The 21,520-nt window shown below is 34.2% G+C and overlaps 3 protein-coding genes across 6 annotated transcripts in view; all 3 read left to right on the top strand.

The window, feature by feature from the left end:
* Positions 1 to 14,791, top strand: part of LOC103569196 (myrosinase 1) — a 74,277-nt gene extending 59,486 nt beyond the window's left edge. For 2 of the 3 annotated variants that reach the window (XM_008546370.1, XM_008546372.1), the window contains exons 2-7: positions 12,798 to 12,978; positions 13,043 to 13,176; positions 13,237 to 13,494; positions 13,556 to 13,736; positions 13,812 to 14,197; positions 14,266 to 14,791. In XM_008546370.1, the coding sequence (XP_008544592.1) occupies positions 12,798 to 12,978; positions 13,043 to 13,176; positions 13,237 to 13,494; positions 13,556 to 13,736; positions 13,812 to 14,197; positions 14,266 to 14,652 (1,527 nt within the window). In that variant the 3' untranslated portion in view covers positions 14,653 to 14,791. Of the gene's footprint in view, positions 1 to 12,632; positions 12,723 to 12,797; positions 12,979 to 13,042; positions 13,177 to 13,236; positions 13,495 to 13,555; positions 13,737 to 13,811; positions 14,198 to 14,265 lie in introns of all 3 variants that reach the window. The other variant, XM_008546371.1, reaches the window with a different exon arrangement.
* A 239-nt stretch (positions 14,792 to 15,030) lies between these two features.
* LOC103569195 (myrosinase 1) lies at positions 15,031 to 17,068 on the top strand. 2 transcript variants are annotated; one of them, XM_008546369.3, is made up of 7 exons: positions 15,031 to 15,146; positions 15,218 to 15,321; positions 15,385 to 15,518; positions 15,583 to 15,840; positions 15,909 to 16,089; positions 16,196 to 16,581; positions 16,667 to 17,068. In XM_008546369.3, exons 2-7 carry the CDS (start codon positions 15,240 to 15,242, stop codon positions 17,039 to 17,041), a joined length of 1,416 nt encoding a protein of 471 aa, XP_008544591.1. In that variant the 5' UTR covers positions 15,031 to 15,146; positions 15,218 to 15,239; the 3' UTR covers positions 17,042 to 17,068. The 2 variants fall into 2 exon arrangements, with proteins under 2 accessions (XP_008544591.1, XP_008544590.1); XM_008546368.3 differs by having other exon boundaries at positions 15,033 to 15,321.
* Positions 17,069 to 17,406: 338 nt separating this feature from the next.
* LOC103569194 (myrosinase 1-like) lies at positions 17,407 to 19,617 on the top strand. Its single transcript, XM_008546367.2, has 6 exons — positions 17,407 to 17,817; positions 17,873 to 18,006; positions 18,065 to 18,322; positions 18,392 to 18,572; positions 18,679 to 19,064; positions 19,162 to 19,617. Exons 1-6 carry the CDS (start codon positions 17,610 to 17,612, stop codon positions 19,534 to 19,536), a joined length of 1,542 nt encoding a protein of 513 aa, XP_008544589.1. The 5' UTR covers positions 17,407 to 17,609; the 3' UTR covers positions 19,537 to 19,617.
* Positions 19,618 to 21,520: the final 1,903 nt, after the last annotated feature.

Raw genomic sequence — 21,520 nt, 5'->3', positions numbered from 1 at the left:
AAATTTAATACTTAATTATTTATGAAACTACTTTTTGTAATTTTTTTTTAATTACACAAAAATTTAATTTTTTCAAGGAGCCACATTTTGCCCAAAAATGACCAAAATTTTTTATTAATGACCTCCTATTTAAATAAATATAATAATCAAATGTAAAATTAATCGAAATGATAAAAAAAAAATTAAATAATTGGTATGTAATAAAAAAAGAAAAAAAAATGAAACTGGTGTACAAGAACCCCAAGAGTGATGTGTTGGAAATACAAAACACGAATAGCCTGGTGATGCATTGACGCAGGATTATCATTGACAGACGTTAATAAATGACAGTGCACAGGTGGGTGGCTCGTTTCGAGCTCTTTGAAAACTGAAAGAGCACTTGGAGTAACCCATTATCATATTATCCTCGTTTGTAACTACAAATTGAGTTACCCCTGCGCGAAACCCAAGTGTCAGATATAAATCTTCTGAATAAGTAGTTCGTCTTCATATATATAAACATACACATGTACATATAAGTTGGGATGCCGATGATGCGCCTAATAAGTGTAACCTCCAAGCAACATCATGGTGATTGACATCTTTGCTGAGCTTACAAATTCCTCACGGCATGATAACTCGAGACAATTTAAATATTTATTTTTAAAAAAGTTCACCGAAAATGAAAACACAAGTGCCAGGAGAAACTTCATTATTTATCATTTAAATATTTAAATTATCGGTTGTATCAATAAGCGCCGTACAAATGAAAGTAAACGCCGATGATTTAAAGAAAATTTGTAAATGTATAAATAAAACAGAACGACCTAATTATAGATGAAGAGAAAGGATGATACGCCCTGTGAACTTGAGAGCATCAGTGTGTCGTTAATGTTATTTTGTAACCTTGATGATGGAAAAAGTTTAAATATAAATGTATAGTAAAGTTTATGATGTGAAGCCTCTTCGGCATTCACTTTAAATCCTAAGGTACTTTTAAAATTTTTTTTTTTTTTATTTATTACCATTTTGGTCATTAGTGTGACCTATTAAGAATTTTGAGGTCGTGAGAAAGGGACAATCATTTAGAGTAACTTTTATTTTAATTTTCATTGAGCTAAGATATTCTTAATTGCATTATTTAGGTTTAGAAGTCGTCGGCTGATTTCAATTAATTTCGATGTTACGTATTGATTATTTTTCAGTGTCGTAAAATTAGAAATTTTTCGAAAAGGTTAAAAAATATTGTTGAGTAATTATCATTATTATTTTCATCTAAGCAGACGGGCATAGGTCTTAATTAATATTTATAAGAATTCAAAAATTTTCAATTTATGTCAATTTTAGATTTCAATTATAAATGATAAATTACTGAATTTTTTCCTTAACTAAATATTAAATTAAAAAAAGTTCGGTGTAAACATGGACCCAGAGAACTTTACACAACTGTATACTTTTTTTACACCATTCGGTGTTACTCATTGTAATTTTGATTATTGAGCAACAAACGATCATTGAATTGTTACATTACACTGGGTCAAAAAAATTTTCTACAGTGTTAAAAATAATAAATAAGAAAATACAGGTGTCAATAGAGTTCGTGTGAGAAAAAGACAAATTATTAGCAATATCCTGGCGACACTCCTTGGTTTGTTTCCGACATAGTCAGACAACTGAGGGAATCGGATTAGCATAAATCCTCGTGGGAGGACAATGAAGCCTAATGCGAAAGTGAGTATATATATATTTATATATACGTATATACTCTCGGCTCAGTTTATTCAGCATCAAGTGAGTGTGTGCGCTACTATACTATTGAACGAGAGGAAGATAAAGAGAGTGAATTTTAAAACAAAGGCTATGACAAAATAAAGAAAGATGTAATCGAAAAAGAAAAAATCCATCAACTGCTGGTAGTAAGAGCTTCCTTTGGTTTTATATGAATCTGTATATGTAGAGTTAAACTCGGTGAGTGTTGCCATTTAGGGGCACAGAAAATAAATGAAGGAATAGATGTGTGTAATATATATTGAGGCCATGTTCCAATTACTCAATAACCGGGAGAGACGTTTGCACCCACCAATTGGTAAAAACTAGACAATTGAATAGAATAGAATAGGAAGAGACAAGATGCAGCAGCTTTTAACGCCCCTGTGCCAGAGTTAATGTAATATAACACACGACAATCGAATAAGTGGGTGGATAACAAAGCGATTACCTGATGATGCGTGACTCGTCTTTTTTCCCGGCCAATTGTTTCGACATTTATTTATTGTTCCAGTGATTTATCAAATTAATTTCTTGGATAATTATGAAATTCTTTAAGTAGACAAGGGGAAGTAAGTGGGGTTTTATAACCAGGTTATATTAATGATTAAAATTTGAAAAATGAAAATTTATTTTAAAATTAATTATAAGTATGAATTTTATTTCCAGCTGAAATAAATTATTTATATAATCGATACACTTTCTATGGGAATAAAATAAATAACTCGAGTAATGTAAAGTAGGATTAATATTTATCAAATAAAGTGTAAATAAAAAGGCAATAAAATAACTAAATAACCCCAAGGCAATAAAGTACAGTAGATCGGATAATTATCCAGCAAGTTGAACTACACAGGAGTGTGATACCCGACAAGACTCAACAGCTGGGCGATTGGTATCTTAGTGAACCGATGGTATCCGATCGCGGAGGAGTTCGCTAACGCGTGATATCTGGCTCTATTCCTATACAAATAAATACATTTGAGACCCTTAAACAGCACTCTCGAGCACGTAACATCCTCGGCACTTATTCTACTGGCTCACATGCTCCTGTACCAGGATCGCATGAATATAAACATATAAAAAACCCAACCCTCCAACAAATCGCTTAATTGATAGATACAACGGTAACGGTCTCGCTCGAGTTGCCGTAGTTATTGCCAGATTGTGTGTTGCTGGTGTTAAATATCCCACTAGACTAGACTCTGCAAAACGGCAACACGGCTGGAAGGTAAGGAGGCAAGCAGATAGATATATAGATAGATAGATAGATCGTGATACACAAACGAGACAAGGAGAGCTTTAGAGTCCTGGAGAGAGATAGACTTTTACTTAGCGTTTCACGATGCTATTTATTGCTCCTATCACTCCGTTAATATCGCTGGTACATTAATACCGATTCCCCCTTCACGCGCTTTTAAAATATATATATATATATATATATTTATATTGATAATATCGTCGTTCTATACATTATGTAACGGGTAGCCAATTACTGGGAGTTTGTCGGTGGTTTATCATGGCTCAAAATGATGATCCATCTCCTTGATATTTTCACGAGCTAATTATCTTTATTTTTTATTTGTGATTTATCATATTATTAATTATTATTATCCTTACTTTTATCCGATATTATCCTTTAAATATCCTGTTAGATGATGGAAAATGGTTTATCATATATTTTAATCATTGATTCAAACTATCTTGTAGTTTACAGTTTATAAAATTATATTTTTTACTTCAAATTAAAATGTTATTGTTTGTTCTTAGACTCTGGGGATGCTCGAGTGTGGGAAAAAAGAGACAAGACATAAAAAATATCTAAATATTTTGAATAAAACAATAAGAATATATTTTTTTAGCAAGAATAGAATTAAATCAGTTATATATCTAGATTATGTGGGTGACAAAAAAAAATATTTTTTCATAAAAATAATATAAATAATTGTCACTATCACCCACGAGCAGGGGTGAGGCTTGTCCCTGATACTTGACTAGACATTGTTGACCGCGTTTAAACACTGAATTACGAAACTCGGCCTCCCATATAATATACCAATACACATTGTACATATATAAATATATGTATGGTAAGTATATACCCGCCCTAAGAGCTGAGTTTATTAGTCACCGCTGGTATAGCCAACAGGCGTCATGGGAGAGCCAAGATGTTGTTGATCGCCAGAGAATGAATCACTGGTTACTTAATTTAAACCTGGCAGAAAATATTTTATTCAATTCGAATTAAAGTTTCGCACGGATTTCATTAAACAAACTTCCGGTTTTCTGCCAGGGTGAGAAGAAAAAGTATATTTTGGATTAGAATATGACCTAGAAGGCTCATTACGAGTAATCAAAAACAAGGCTGTGAGTTTAGTTGAGAGTAACCCCTCGTTTCTCTACTGGCGAAACTTGCGGCACGCTAACCGCTCGTCTCTGGCTCCTCTGTATTACACTTACACAAGATAAGAGCTTCATGAAGGAGCAGGTACACCAGACTGAGACGCCAGAGTGTACACAGCATCATCGCGTACGTGGTCCGCGGCGTTTGCGGGCTCGCGGTTCCCACGGGCCACTGTCGGGAGGAGTAGTTGTTCTTTTCGAGACTGAAAACACGGCAATCAGTGTAACTGCTTCTGCGGCAGTACCATACTTTATATTATCCCCAAGTGAGCTGCCACCGAGGGCACAACAGGAGAGAGAGTAACAGAGGATCCTCGATGTACATAAAAATATTATTAACAAAAAAATATATAAGAAGACGAGCCGCAAAACACTGGAAACCAATTGAAATTGCGAGAGATGGTTTAGGCATGGAAAAATTATCTTTAATGTCCTGATGTATGGAATATTATTTTTTTAGTGGTTAATGAGACTTTTCTTTGTTTTAAATCTTATCTTTTATTTATTTTTTTTTTTTTTTCAATTTAAAATAAATTAATTTATTTTAATTAATTTTTTTTCAAAAAAATTCATTCTATTAATTGGTGAAAATGAAAAATTTTCTGATGAAAAGTTATTTATATTTATGAAGAGTTAAATTTGTCATTGGGAAAAAAATGTAAATAAATAAATATGATAAATAGAGGAGACAGAAAATGTGAAAAATAATGAATGGAAAAGGAGGAGAATCCGGAATTGAGAGCCGCTGGCTGGTGCATCTGACCTACGACCCATCGCCCACACGAGTAAGGTATGTAGTGTGCCGGGATGCACCGGCCGCGGCGCAATGTGCGAGTTAACGACAAAAAGGAATGTTGAAGAATAAAAAAATATAAAATAGTATAGACGAACGGGTAAAAATGTGAATAGTAAAAATCTGAAATAGATAGAGTTAACTCGTAAAATCCAGTAATTCAAGAATAACAGGAAAAATAAAATCTGAGTTACGATTTAGTATCAACTGTAAAAATTACCTCGACACTAATGATTTTTTATTAAGACCGGAAATGGGGCTTAAGAGTTTCTGGAGAGGTCCGAGAGTTGAGAGTTGAGAGCTGAGAGCTTGAAGCCGTCTTGAGTATAGAGATATTTTAAATAAATTACTAACGATCATCGTGAATTATAGTTACGGCGTACAACAACAACCAGCGACGACTGAGAAGACTGAGGAGTACTATCAAAAGAGCATTCCCGAAAAACCGGATCGCCGATAATTAATTGCCATTGGGTGGACAGTATACGAAGAGAAATTAACGGTGTGGACACACACTTGTCTCATTTTATTTTTTAAAAACTAATACCGGACCACGTCGTCAGTTTCTTATTTTATTATTATTTTTTATTCTAATGCTCATCCGTAACACGGACTCGGGTGACCTCAAACCGGATTACCCAAACTACTCTCCTTCCCCCACGATCCTTGTTTTTTTCCTCCACTAGTTTAATTTTTTCTTAAGCTCTCACCTGATGCTCGATCTCCCCAAATCCAGCTGGGCAGATAGAGTTCCGATACTAGCAACTAGCCTCCATGGATCCAAGGTTATCATTAACTTTGACGCGATTCAATTCTCCTCGTATCGTCTGGATGGAAAAAACGGTGGATCCACTGAGAGCAAGCAAGCAAGCAAGCAAGCGAACGAGCGAGCCAGAGACCGAGAGGCCCGCACAGCTATCCCGGGATATTATAATAACTACTACTAAAAATAACGACGATCTAACGGACGTTTAATGATAAATTCTTAGAAAGTCCTAATAGTTATTCTGATTTCTAACCATGATTCACGATTGACGATCTACTAACAAATAATAATAATGATAATTATTATTATTATGGACCATTAAAACTGATTTAATTAAATTTATTTCGAATTGAAAACAATGCAAGTGTTGGATTTCATTTTTTCCTTTATTATTACTGATCATAATAATATAAAAAAAGAAAGCTCTTGAACGAGATGAGTGGAGTTTATTTTTAAATACGGTAAGCAATTTTAGCGAGTTCCCAGTGGGATCGTGAATCACGATAAATCAAATCACGATAAATAAATCTAGAGTAAAGAGATGAAATAAACGAGTGTTTGGAGTTTGTACGGTAGAGGGCAAATCACCACGAAGCTCAGAGTAGTTTAATGTGGACAATCAACGGGTGGATCTTTGATATATGTATAGCCTGGTTATTTACCAGTAATGTGTGCAGTGTGTACTTGAGAGTGGTTAAGAAGATTCACCGAGTCATGCACGGGCTCTAATTTTCCCGTGTAAATCCCTGGTAATACATGACGTCATCGTACATCAGAGCTAAAGCGCTGATTGGGTGCGAGAATTGGGCCCCGCCAATTACTGGGTGACCTGTATGGATTTATGGGGTCAGTCGTAACTCATGCTCAAGATTGGAACCACCTCGAACTACCTCGAACCTCGATTCTTCTTTCAACCTGTTTCAACTAACTCATCCGCTAACCCGCACGCGGTAATAATATCACCGGCTATACAAAAAATTAAATAAAATACATGCCACGCTTTTAAAAGTATAAATTATTATTATTTATAAAAATAATATTCAAAGGCATGATATTAATTTACTGGGAAAGAAAAGAGAAAAAAATATCAAACTGGGAAATTACAGCCCAAAGATTCCTGCCCGCAAAATTATTTTATAAGCAAACAATTCCATTATGATGTTGCAGATATTAAGTTCTCATCGTGGAAAAGAAATTATTTATCCTGATTTATTATTTCACAGAAGCGAATAAAAAACTTTCTCGTGAAATTTCATTGGGTTCGCGTGGTTTGGTGGTTTGTTCTATACGCTGGCTGATAGAGTATGTAAGTGAACAATGATGATCAGGGAAACGAGAAACGAAGCAGGGCACTCGGGAAGTGAGATCGGCTTACAACAACATCTTCAAGTTATTCGTTGTTATCGTCGTCGTCGTTGTTGTTGGTGTTGTTGTTGGTGTATACAAGTTGCATCAGTAGATAACATAAATTGGTGGTGATGATATTTACACCACAGATAGAATAATTCAGACAGGCCACAAAGCCAATCTCGATTTGCAAACTGAACCGCTGAAATACGTCAGTATTACAGACTCTGTACCGATTTCCCTGTGCTGTAAAAAATCTATACTGACAATCAGTCAATTGTCTGATCGTGCTTAGTCAAAATAATATGCTCGAGAAGCATAACTCGTATGCATGTGCCAGTGATCTCACTTCCTTGTTATTCAACAAAAATACGAGTTTGCATGAATTTTACGATTTTTTTGGAAAAATACCAGCGAATTATTTTCTATTTTAATAAATATCTCGACAGGTGTTTAGGGAAGACATAAGCTAATTCTAAAGCCGTTTGAAAGCCGACTAGAGAAAATCACTGGTCTCAGATGTAGCCGAGGCGTGGGTGTAGTTCTCAGGGTGAGATGCGTCACGTCGCGGAAAAAGAGAATATAAACGAATCGAGAAGCGACAACTAGAGAGGAAGAGAGCTTGTGAGGCAGAAGAGAAGACTGCTTGGCTCACGAATATAAGAATATAATAAAGTGAAAAGCTTCGGATTCGCAACAAAGAAACCAGCGAAACCAATGCTGGCGAGTAAGTGAGACGGATAAGTGATTCTTTTGCCGTAGGCGAACTATCCCGGGTATCCAGGTTGAAGGTTGGGCTAATATATAAGAAAGAGTCTACGTCTAACACTCCAACAGTTCCAGCTATCCTGAGAACAATCGGACCTACCAACTGGCGTGGGCGAGCACCAGAAATATGCATTCCTCTAACTCGAGCGAACGCCGGGGGCTCCCTGACCACATCCGATTGTCTAAGCGATGCCGTTTGTGAATCAGACTTGCTGCAAATTGTTTGTTCATTGTTTCGAGATCATTCGGCGAATCAAATCCTTCAAATGTCATGACAGCATTTTGTCTGGCTCGGAACTGCAAGAGCCGCCTGAATTTAGCTTTTTAAAAGTGTCTACTTTTAATCAATCGTTACTATCGAGTGGATTCTTGGTAAGCATTGGGAAGTTCATTAGCGTCTAATACAGGAAAATAATAATAAGAAATAACTATGTACATAAATAACGTTAAGTTTAAGCGAAAGTTGTAATTTCTGGGGAATGATCGTGTGCTGTGTACAAGTAATTCGACCTCAGACCTGTCTGCGTTTATGATGCATGCGTGAGTTTCTCCTTTGCGTACGAGATACTGCAACGTGTATGCACATATATGTATATTATATAGATATGTATGCATATATATTACACGTTTCCCACGACAAGAGGAGGAGGGATCGTTGAGGACGTTATGCTTCGTATTAAGGGTACCGACTTACTTGAGATTTCTGGATTAAGCGGATCCACGAGTTTGATAGCACTAAACTTATAAGGCAACACAATGGATACTACATTTGGCATTAAGGTGCTACGTGATGTCCGTGTTAACGTCATGAGTACGTCATTTGTTCCTCTAGTTGTTTTTTTCTAGGCTCAAAGATTTTTTAAGCCAAGATTTCGCATCGATAGAGACATTCGGCTATCTGTGGCCCCCCGAGTCTTTACTTTCTTCTTCATCATCATCATAATATAGTAATAATAATAATAGTAATAAGATCTTTGATGTTACAAGTAGTCCGACTTTGCATGATGTGATGAGTCCCAACAATTCCGAACGAGAATGAGGAAAGTTTGATGGTTCGTACGCGTGATTACCATACCAAGTGTCTTTAACTCTCTGGAATTTAAAAGATGCCTTTTTCCGACGTGAGTTTAAATATATATATATATATATATATATATATATATATATATATATGTGGATTCCAAATGAATAGTTGCCGAAGGTATATTATTTTATCGTAGATCACCGAGATCTCAGTACCAGACTGGGAACTAAGACACTTACTGTTGAAGTGTAAATCAAGATTCTGCGTAGGAAGAAAGCTACTGTCGTTTTTATGTTTTTTATTTGCCAAGTGGAACTGAGAAGTATCTTCCAAGGAGTCTCTTGTCTTGGTTGTGCTGTTACTTGTTCGTCTTCTTCAGGTTGTTCAGAGCGCATCAGCTGGCTGACAAGGCGTATAATTAACCCCTAATGACGCCGACATAAATCCATCTTGCGAGTCGTATCGTCCAAGTAACTCTAGAAAAGCTTTATTGGCGAAATCACCCGGCGAACATTCGAACTTTGTCTACTGTCATCTATTTTCCATCGTTACTCTCAGCAGTCTGTGCAGTTCCTCTCGCGCACACATTCACGTCTTCCAGCAACATGACTCTGCTGATTCATCCAACTAAACTTCCATAGAATAGTTGTTTAAATATTTTATTTCTTGCCCTTTGCATCCCATTATTCATTTTATTATTCCTATCCTATAACTCATAATTAATATCTGATTTTTTTTTCCTTCTATTATTCACTTTTAACGCCTATAAATAATAATAATAAATACCAATTACATTACGAACGGATTGAAATAGCTTAAAGTGCAATATAAATATTATTGGAAATAAGTTAACAATTAAAATGATTTTTTATCTTTCTGGTTTCGTAAATTAAATACCGAAGAATAACAATCTAACAACTTACACGTGTCTCAGTAATCAGCAATCATGACAACAACAAAGAATAATAATATCTTTCTTTATATATTATATGTTCAAGATGGTGTTATGAAATAATAATAATGAAAAAAAAAAAAAAAAGAAAAAAAATAGTAAATTAAAACTAGTAATTCTGGTCTGAAGATTGATTGCAATTATATACACGAGCTGGTACTGAGAGCCCGGATTTTCCTCTCAGTCATAATATCAGAGCATAATTATAATCACTCCTCTCTCTTGCTCGGGACATGGTAATTTTCCGTTTGATTTGCTTACAATATTAAACAGAAACTTCGCAGAAAATCATTAACCACATCAATTTATATGTTGCGATTAAGAAAAAATGTTATTAACAAGATTCACCAGAGTATCAACAAGATTGAAAGTTAACGAGATATAGAAAAATAATAAAAAATAATAGCTATTAAGTGTATTTATTTATAAATTATTGAGAGTGAGACTCATATAATCCTTTCTCATATTGATCTCACAACTCAGACTCGTTAGAGATCTCACGAGGATCAGAATTATCCGAAGGGAATGCTGGATACATAAATATATATGACTCGATTTGCACCTCGTTGATCGCAACCTTCCAGAAGGTATAAATCGAAATAAATTCAAGTGCATTCCCTTATATATTTATATGAACAAGTACTCTGACGATTTGCGTGTGCACTCGTTGGGGATTTGAGAAACGATCTGAAGATTAGTGGGATCGAGGGCGCGGAATTGTGAGAAGATAAAAAAAAATAATATTTTCTGATCTTCCTGCGGGTTTTATTTTTTATTTATACACGTATCCATTTATAAGAGTGTTATCGTGCAAAGGATCCATGCTCCGAACCAATTACGTTTTCAGAGCCGGAAAAGCCCGGCCTTAAATTACAATCCCGCGTAAGATAAAGAAACGAGTCGAGTCGAGTCTGAGCAAAAAAATGTATGAAAGGGGTTTTGTTTTATTTATTATTATTATTGTTACTTTTTTTTTTTCGAAGCAAAACTGTATGAAAAAAGGCAGCAGCAAGAAGAGCATGGCCTTTAGGGAGAAGTTGCCTGCTGTTGTTGGCTGATACTCGAGAGCAGCTTTTAAGCTCGTACATCACTCGCCCGGTTACGCCTCTTGTATTTGCTTAGTCGTGCACGGGGGAGGCACCGAACGAGGCGGCGATGAAACAATTAATAATATACGCTCGCGCGTGAGTCGAGACCGCGAAATTCATGTAGATGATGGTACGGGCACATAAACACACTTGTACAAGAACGTGTATCAGCACACAATGTACACGGAAGGTGGACTTATAAAATTCATTTTTTATGACAAGGAGAAATTAATGCCTTGTTTGTTTAATTTATTGACTGGAAACAAAATTATAAACAAATATTATTTTTCGTTATGCTTACAGCGGACACTTTGTTCGTTTATTTATTTTTATCGTCAGGCTTATCTTGATTAAAACCTGGTGTAGCGATAATTGTTTTATGAAAAGTGGTGTCAGGTCATGTGAACAGGTCCCGCGAATAAATTTTTCGTATAGAAAGTAACTGACTCTGGCCCACTCCCACAATGAGCGCCCTAGGGAGTCGTTTTGTATTCTCCATGTCCTTTTAGTCGTTATCGTATTATCATCATCGTGAATTTGATACACAGACAAACCGCCCAGCCTCCCCTTCGAGTCCCGCAGATCTTCAGTGGGCGTCGCTGTAATTAATTTCCCCTAGATAATTAAGATATCCTGATGTCCGATCCTGAATTAGCTCGGGGCTTATTTGTATACAATATATATGTAATAAATTAGTATTATTTAATTTACTTTTTTCACTCTACTAAATTTAAAATGCCAGCACACATGAAACGAATGAATCTTTGGTACTGACTCTGACCGAAACTTGTAAATATCTGAATTTTGTATTGTAATAATAGTATTGATAAAAAAGGGAAAGGAGAAAGAGCGAAGTTGGGAGGAATATCCGTAGGCTGGGTGAAGAGTCACGGGAGTAATTTCTTGTGGATGGAAACGAGTCTTCCTGAGAGATGGAGAATACATACGAGTGGTGATGATGATGGTGGTGCCGGATGATATGATGGAGAAAGACAAGACAGCAAAAGAGATAAAGGTGAAGAAAAAGATGAAGAGGAAAAGGGAGAGAAAGAGTTGACTCGACGCGCGAGAGAACAGGGTGTGGGAGTTCTTGGCTTTGGGTTCAAAGGTTTGCGATTATAACATTCCGGGCATGCCGTTTCGTGTGCATCAATTCGGTACGCCAGTTCCCGCTTTCAAAGACTCATAACCCAACACTACAACCTCTTGCACATATATATCTATATATATGCTCATATATTGTATGTTGCTTTGCAAAATATTCGATATCGCAGTCTCAGAATCTTATAATCTAGAAATTTTTAATTGTGATAATGATTTAACTCGATTCACTCCTACAATAGATTATTCGATCACGTCTCTGAATTAACTGTTATGTAAAAAATAATATATTCTGATATCCGATTAATCACAAATTTAGATAAACTAAATTGACAAGAATGAGTGTTCATTTTTTATTTCTTTGTAAGACGAATTTTTTTATTTTATAATCAGATCATTGAAATTTAGTAAACAGATTGTGTACGGGCTTAAATAAATTTCAGCATTTGATCGATTTCGAAAGACGTATAATTAATCAAAAAAACGTCAGTTATTTACGGTTTCAAATCGAAATCATTGACTAAAATATTATGAATGTGTGATGCGGACGGAAAAAATAACAATAACGCAATATCTATTTAAGTGGAAAACTGAAAACATTCGAGTAATTTGTATATTTCTTTACTTTTCATTGAAAAAATAAGTCATGCATGTGATTACAAGAAAAGTAAACATAAATTGATATCATATGGACTGAAAAAACAACTTAATCAAAGTTGTTAAAAAAAATATTGGTGCGTCTGATTGGTATATAATTGAACGCAAACAGCGGCAAATGGAAAGTGATCTTTTTTAAATTTTAATTCTAGATGGATAGAAAATTTAAGATGAAGAAATTGGTAAAATCGGTTGTTATTTTGATGACAATTGTGAATAGTGAAGTATGCCATGGAGTGGAAAGTGAAAATTGCAAAAATAGATTTCCTGATGACTTCATCTTCGGATGTGCAACGTCGTCTTACCAAATCGAAGGGGCATGGAATGTTGATAGTAAGTTATTGGTCTGTTTTTGTTTGAATTGGTGATTTATAATAAAGAAAAATTTTTTTCAAAGACAAGGGTGAATCTATTTGGGACAGGATGACCCACAGCATGCCGAGCAGAATTGCTGATGGACATAATGGTGACATTGCTGATAATTCCTACTATCTATACAAGACGGATATTGATCTTATTAAACAAATTGGGGTAAGCTGCTTACATGCATATTAATTAAAAATTTGATCGTTATAGACCGTGAATTTTTAGGCAAACGCCTACAGAATATCGATATCATGGCCAAGGATTTTGCCCAACGGATTAACTGATTATATTAATGTTGAGGGTATTGAATACTACAATAATGTTATAAATGAAATGCTTAGAAGCAACGTCACACCTTTTATTAGCATTTATCACTGGGAGCTGCCCCAAAAGCTGCAAGATTTGGGCGGCTGGGAAAATCCCAAAGTTGTCAACTGGTTTGTCGATTATGCCCGAGTTGTTTTCAATGAATTTGGAGATAGGGTAAGAAAATATCAGTTGATTTGAAGATATTAATCTAACAGACTATGAAATTTTCGACTAGGTTAAAAATTGGATAACATTGAATGAGCCTAATATATTTTGTATTTTCGGTTATGACGGAACATTTGCACCAGGACTTAATAAATCCGGACAAGGAGATTATTCTTGTGGTCATAATGCTTTGCTTGCTCATGCCAAAACATATAGAATGTACCATGAAGAGTTTTATGAAAAGCAAAAAGGTTTATAATCTAATCGAATTTACTTTTAGGAATTCATTTTAGCCAAAATATTATTCGGGTAATTAATAATTATAGGTACGGTTGGAATAGCAGTAGCTATCAGTTGGCTGGTTCCGGAAAATCCAGATGATCCCGAAGAAGTCGCAGGATCGGAAATATCAAATGTTTTTTGGAATGACTGGATTTTGCATCCAATTTTTTCGAGTGAGGGTGACTATCCAAAGAGAATGAAAGACAGAATTGCCAACTACAGTTCAATTCAGGGATTTTCGAGGTCACGATTACCAGAATTTACTAAAGAACAGATTGAATTGGTTAAAAAATCAGCAGACTTCTTGGGAGTCAACTTTTACTCAGCTAAATTCCTTACGAAATTAACAAATTATGATGTCAAGAGTACAATATCTTTTTACGGGGATACAGGAATGATTGCCACCTCGAAAACTTTTCCCAAAGATCGCGTAAGTGCTATTATATTAATTTTCTTAAACTATTATTAATAGTAAATATTTTTTCGTGTTAATTTCAGTGCACTCCATGGGCAATGTCAAATGCCATAAAGAAAATGAACAAAGAATTAATTATTCCAAAAATGTTAATAACTGAAAACGGCATTTATGATCATGGCGGCTTGAATGACGTGAATCGAGCCGAATATTACTATCTTCATCTCAATGAAACTTTAAAATTAATTAATGAAGGATTTAATATTCGCGGATATTTCGCTTGGTCACTACTAGATAATTTTGAATGGAGCGATGGTTACACCCAGAAGTACGGACTTTTTTCAGTAGATTATACAGACCCAGAACGTACCAGAACTCCTAAATTATCATCTGAAATCATAACTGAAATTTTCAAAACTAAAATCGTTTCCGACACTTTTCTAAATAACGGTAAAGTGGTATCTATTTAGTAGAACTTTATGTCTGTAGGGATTTTCATTTACTACCGTAATTTTTGTTGATTTTGTTGACGTCTTAAATACAAGATAATGTAATTTTATTAATAAAATACTATCAGCCACAATTCAGAATGGCTGATTAATTAATTAAAGTATAGATAAAATTGGTTTAATTTCATATTTTTTTTTATTAACTACTACTATAACATTGATTTCTAAGAATTTTTTTTAATTAAAAAAACAACCTAAATTATGATTAATGTTTAATTTCGCATTTATATCCAGCGGAGATAACTTCTTGTTACAATAAAATAGCGAAATAACTGTTTTTTATGATAAGAAAGTATTTGATGAGTATTAAATGTTGTTTCGTCTGATAAGCCGTTTACGATAGCCGAAAAAAAAAAAAATTCTTGTATGGATGATAACAGTAATTGTAAGTTAACGAACTCGAATTTACTCTAAAAATAGTCATCATGAAAAGATCAGTGTATTTAAATTCAACAGTAAGTTTTATTGGCTTTTCGGCGATGATTCTCTCAAATTTTACTGTGAAAACTAAAAATTTTCACTTTAGTCTCAAAGGAGTCGATAAAGTCATGGAAACATACTTTCCGGACGATTTTATACTTGGTGCAGGTTCTTCTGCGTTTCAAACAGAAGGCGCATGGAATATATCTCGTAAGTAGGTCTTCATTTATAAAGCTTTAAGAATATCCTCATAGCACTGAGTTACTATTTTAGAAAAGGGTGAATCCATTTGGGATAGAATGACTCACGAGAAGCCGCATAAAGTAGTCGATGGATCCAATGCCGATATCGCAACTAATTTTTACAATATGTATAAAACAGACATTAGTTTAATTAAACAAATAAACGTAAGTCAATGCCATACATTTAAAGTTAATTATCAAATAGATAATTGATGAATTATTTACTTAGGGAAACGCGTATCGAATATCGATATCATGGTCGAGAGTTATGCCAACAGGTTTTAGTAATAATATTAATACTGATGGAATAACATTTTACAACAATGTGATAAATGAAATGCTTAGACAAAATATTACACCTTTTATAACTATTCATCACTGGGATCTGCCTCAAAAATTACAAGAGTTAGGAGGATGGGCGAATCCCCTTATTGCCGATTGGTTTGTCGATTATGCCAAAGTACTTTTTACCGCGTTCGGAGATAGGGTAACACTACTTTCTATTAATTAATGGCATTCTTCTTTGTCATGATGATAATTTGTTTATTCACTAAGGTCAAATACTGGATAACAATAAATGAACCCTCAATAATGTGCCATATAAGTTATACCGGAGACTATGCGCCTGGAATCGATCAATCTGGTATTGGAGAATATCTGTGTGGTCACCATGTTTTACTCGCTCATGCCAAAACATACCAGTTGTATGATAAAGAATTTCGTCATCTACAGAACGGTAATTGTTTTTATTTATTTTCATTGAAAAAATCAATTTATCGCTAATTACGTTGATAATTAGATCGACTCGAAGCATTAATCAATTAAATTCTATGATATTGTAGGTCAAGTAGGAATTGGATTATTTTTGACATGGCATCTTCCTGAAAATCCTAATGATCCTGAAGAACTATCAGGGGTTGAGTTTTCTTGGGAGTTTTGGAACAGCTGGTTTTTGCACCCAATTTTTTCTAAGCATGGCGACTATCCGCACACAATGAAACACCGAATATCGCAACTTAGTCATCACCAAGGATTTACCCGCTCACGGTTACCAAAATTTACAAAGCAACAGATTGCTATGATTATTAACTCTACTGATTATTTAGGCATTAATTTTTATAACTCAATAATTCTAAGCAAACTAACTGATCACAATTTTGAAAAGTCTGTGTCTTTTGCCGCAGATACAGGAATGAATTCAATTTTCAAACATCCCGCAAAAAATAGAGTAATTATTTATATCTTTTATCTATTTCATTCAATTATTCGCACTATTTTAAAGTAACTATCAATATTTTCTTTTCTGTTACCAGTGTACACCATTAGACATGTCTAAGGCGATCAAACATATTTTGCAAAAGTACAAAAATATTCCATACATATTTATCACCGAAAATGGTTTTGAAGATCATGGCGAGTTACTCGACTATAATCGCGCAAACTATTATTATCATTATCTCCATCAAGTTTTGAAACTGATTTCCGAGGGAGTCAATATTCGCGGTTACTTTGCTTGGTCTCTCACTGACAACTACGAATGGATCAGCGGTTACTCGATAAGATACGGAATTTTTTCGGTTAATTTTACCGATCCCCAATTACCCAGATCACCGAAGCTTTCTTCGAGAGTTATATCTCAGATTTATAAAGCTAGAACAGTTACAAGTTCTTTTACCCTCTCCGATTGAAATAAATTTTGTTCTTACGAATTTAAAAAAAAAAAAAAAAAAAAAAAAAAAAAAAAAAAAAAAAAAAAAAAAAAAAACAATTAATAAATCGTAATCTAATTTTGATTTTTGTTGTCATTTTATCTGTTAAGTATCCTATAAAATTTTTATCAATGCAAACAAATAGTTTTTTTATTTTATTATGATATTTTTTTCTACGTTGCCTCGATAAGCGAACGACAAAGTATTAATTTTCTGGTCTATATTTCAACATCAATAATAACGAACCCGATAATTACCGAAAAAAAAAAAAACCGAATTAGTTCATGAGTTATTTTTGTAAGTATTGCCATTAAGAATTCGTCATATAATGTTTCCTCATATAATTAAGAGAATCTTGTTGTTTGATATAAAATAAAACACGGAACGGATATTATTGCTTTAGATTCACTGACTTTGTGTTTAGTTGTCGTAACAAACATCATCAAGCCTAAGCAATATAAAGATAATCGTCTAAAAACATTATTTCAAAGTAAAAATAATAAATGTCACGCGCTTGCTGCTTTTGTAATTAAGACATAAAATTGTAATGATGGATAAATTAGTTTATTTTAACTCAATTATAATTTTAATTGGTTTCTTGACGATAATATTGTCGAAGTTTACTGTGAAAACTGAGCATTTTCACTTCAGTCTCAGAGGAATCAATGAAACCATTGAAACAAAATTTCCAGATGATTTTATGCTTGGTGCAGGTTCTTCGGCATTTCAAACCGAAGGCGCATGGAATATATCTCGTAAGTATGTTTTAATTCATGAAAATGTCCTCATAATACTGAGTTATTGTTTAAGAAAAGGGTGAATCGATTTGGGATAGAATGACTCACGAGAAGCCGCATAAAGTAGTCGATGGGTCTAACGCCGATATCACAACTAATTTTTACAATATGTATAAAACAGACATTAATCTAATTAAACAGATAAACGTAAGTTAATTTTATGCTCTTAAGTATTAAATAGATAATTGATAAAATAATGATTTAGGGAAACGCGTATCGAATATCGATATCATGGTCGAGAGTTATGCCAACGGGTTTTAGTAATAATATCAATATCGATGGAATATTATATTACAATAATGTAATAAATGAAATGCTCAGACAAAATATTACACCTTTTGTAACGATATACCACTGGGATCTGCCTCAAAAATTGCAAGATCTAGGTGGATGGACGAATCCCCTCATTATCGATTGGTTCGTCGATTATGCTCAAGTGCTTTTCACCGCGTTCGGAGATAGGGTAAAATTACTTACTATCAATAAATAGCTGTTAAATTTTTTATGATTATACTTTTATTTATATCCTTAGGTCAAATATTGGATTACAATAAATGAACCTTCAGTAATGTGTTATTTTGGTTATAATGGTGACTTTGCGCCTGGAATCAATCAATCTGGCGTGGGTGATTATTTGTGTGGTCATCATGCTTTAATAGCTCACGCTAGAACATACCGGATGTATCATGAAGAATTTCGTAGTCAACAGAATGGTATTTATTTTTATCTATTGTCATTAAAAAAATCAATTGATCGCTAATTACATTGGTCATTAAAGCCGATTGGAGGAATAAAATATTTAATTCGATGATATTGTAGGCCAAGTAGGAATTGGATTGTTATTGACATGGCAGTCCCCTGAAAACCCAAATGATCATAAAGAAGTGTCAGGGGCTGAACTATCTTGGGAGTTTTGGAACAGCTGGTTTTTGCATCCGATTTTTTCTAAACATGGTGATTATCCCCATTCAATGAAACACCGGATATCGCAACTTAGTCATCACCAAGGATTTCCTCGCTCACGTTTACCAAAATTAACGAAAAATCAAATTCAGATAATACAAAATTCGGTTGATTATTTGGGGATAAATTTTCATTACTCAGTAGTTGTAAAAAAATTGCCAAAGCATCGGTCTCAAACAATAGTATCTTTTACAGGAGATACAGGAATGACTTCAATTTTTTCGACAGCTATCAAAACTAGAGTAATTTACTTTCAATAAATTCATTTGATGACTCAATAAATAATCAACTAATTTATTCATTATTTTTTTCCGGTTACACCATAACTCTCGACCATAGTGTACACCATCAGAAATGTCGAAGGCGATAAACCATATGTTAAACCTGTATAAAAATATTCCGTCAATAATCATCACCGAGAATGGATACGAAGATGACGGCGAGGTAGTTGATAAAAATCGTGCCCATTTTTATCACCACAATCTTTATCAAGTGTTGAAACTAATCTCACAGGGTGTAAATATTCGCGGATATTTCGCATGGTCGCTCACCGATAGCTTCGAATGGCTCCAAGGTTACTCAAAAAGATACGGAATTTTTTCAGTTAATTTTACTGATCCTCAATTGCCTAGAACGCCTAAATTGTCATCAAAAGTTTTAAGCGAAATTTACAAAAATAAAACTGTTATAAACTCTTTTACGCTTGTCAACTAAAATAGTTTTTGAAACTTTTAGAATTAAAAAAATTATTAAGTTATTGGAGTATTTTAATTTTAGCGAAATAAAATTTGAAAAAATAAATTTATTACAACTCATTAAAAGAATATAGACTATCAAATGTTTCAATTGATAAATTTTTTGTTCTTGTCGTAAAGACTCTTTTGATGGTAATTAGTTTCATTACATATAAATTAAAGTAATTACCATAAAAATTCTATCAATAATTTTGATCGAAAAAAATATTAAAAAAACTGTTTTTTTTTTCCCCATTTTAAAAAAAGAAGGTCATATAAATAAATATCAATAGATCTGAAGTGAGAGAGCCGATATCAGGTTCTTCCATTAAAAGATCCTCAATGCAGCGGAATAGTCATAAAGGTATGTATAACTACAGCCTGGGAAGGTATTTACATCGTCTAGATATATACCACACAACCACTTATAAAGTGCTTGTACTGAGCTACGAGAGAGTGAGGCACCAATATGATGCAACGCTTGATTAAGATCATTACGAGTGATACGCGGATCGTCATCCTCGCTGGCGCGATCGATCGCTCGGATCCGCCTACGTCGATGATTTACCCGCGGGGGTCCCAGCCGATAGTATCTTCCCTTTTTGCATTGCATCCATCTCCTCATTCACTCCACTATTTTCCTCCCACTCTAGCTCAAAGAAATCATCTCAGCTCGCTGCCTCGTCTTCGTCACCAACACTTCGCACTCTGTCGTTTATTCGCTCACGTGTATACTTTAGACACCAGTTTAACATGTTATGTGTAAATATATAAATAATGATAAACAAGATGACCATCATAATCCCAAGGCTTCGATGCCATGCATTTATTATAACCATCATTTGAATTAATTATTAATTTAATAATTATTTAAATTATTTATGTCAGTTAATAAATTATTTTAAAAATAATTTTTCTTCAATCTAACAATAATTACCACGAGATAAAAAAGACAATAAATAAATAGCTGATTTTTCAACACTATATATATATATATTGTTTTTTTTTTTTTTGATGAAAGTTTAAATTTTTCTAGCAACGTACATCAAAAGAGAATTAAAAAGGAATGAAGAGTAATCGACGAGGGAAGTGGGTGTTGCCCGTCATAATTCACTCGCATGTCAAGGTGTTTTCTTAGCGATCTACATCATCCTGGCGATGAAGATGTTAACGTGAACGTACAACGTTAACATTTCAGAACCTCCGACTTATCCACCAGAGAAAGATACAAATGCTCTTGCTTCCAAGTCCGGAGCAGAGTCTGGCTAAAAGACTAAAGATTGAACCTACCGGGAGACGAGAGATCAACTCGTGGCATTACTTCGTATGGGTAATGCCCCGAGCGGTTTTAAATCGCTCACTAAGTGCATGTACATATATATGACCTAAGCATTTTTCTCATTTGCTGCACGTTGTGTACTTTGCCGTCTTCATTATTCATTTTTAACAAAATATTAACCTCCGTAAACTTAAACGATATTCTCAATAAAAATATTTAACACAAACTACCATCATCATTATTATTATTATTAGTAATATTGTTTTCGTAACTGATGATGGGGATCGTAAATTGAAATGCATTCAGCATTGGACATATGTCGGGTCGAATAAAAGAGATTTCGCCCCCTCAAGACAATGCTGTCTCAGAGACGATGCGTGGCTGAGAAGCTCCTTCGCATCCGGTCCGCGCATTTTTCAAGGAAGCCTGGCTCGAGCGTCACATATAAATTACTTATCAGCAAATCGATAAATATATTTTTTTCACTGCGCGCTCGAATATCGAAAAATTTCGCCATATCTCTTGTAAACTTGAATTCTAAATAGTTATTGTAAAACCACTTGAGTTTCCAGAATTAAAAAATTAATTAAATTCCGATTGTTGAAAAAAGTATATGTTGGGTATATTTAAACAAAGGAAATTGATGTGCGAGCTCACGTGTTAAAAACTCACGTAGTATTGAACA

This window comes from Microplitis demolitor, chromosome 5 (assembly GCF_026212275.2).
Source record: "Microplitis demolitor isolate Queensland-Clemson2020A chromosome 5, iyMicDemo2.1a, whole genome shotgun sequence".
Taxonomy (NCBI): domain Eukaryota; kingdom Metazoa; phylum Arthropoda; class Insecta; order Hymenoptera; family Braconidae; genus Microplitis; species Microplitis demolitor.
The sequence above is the reverse complement of the archived record's forward strand: the minus strand, read 5'-3'. Positions and strand labels throughout refer to the sequence as shown.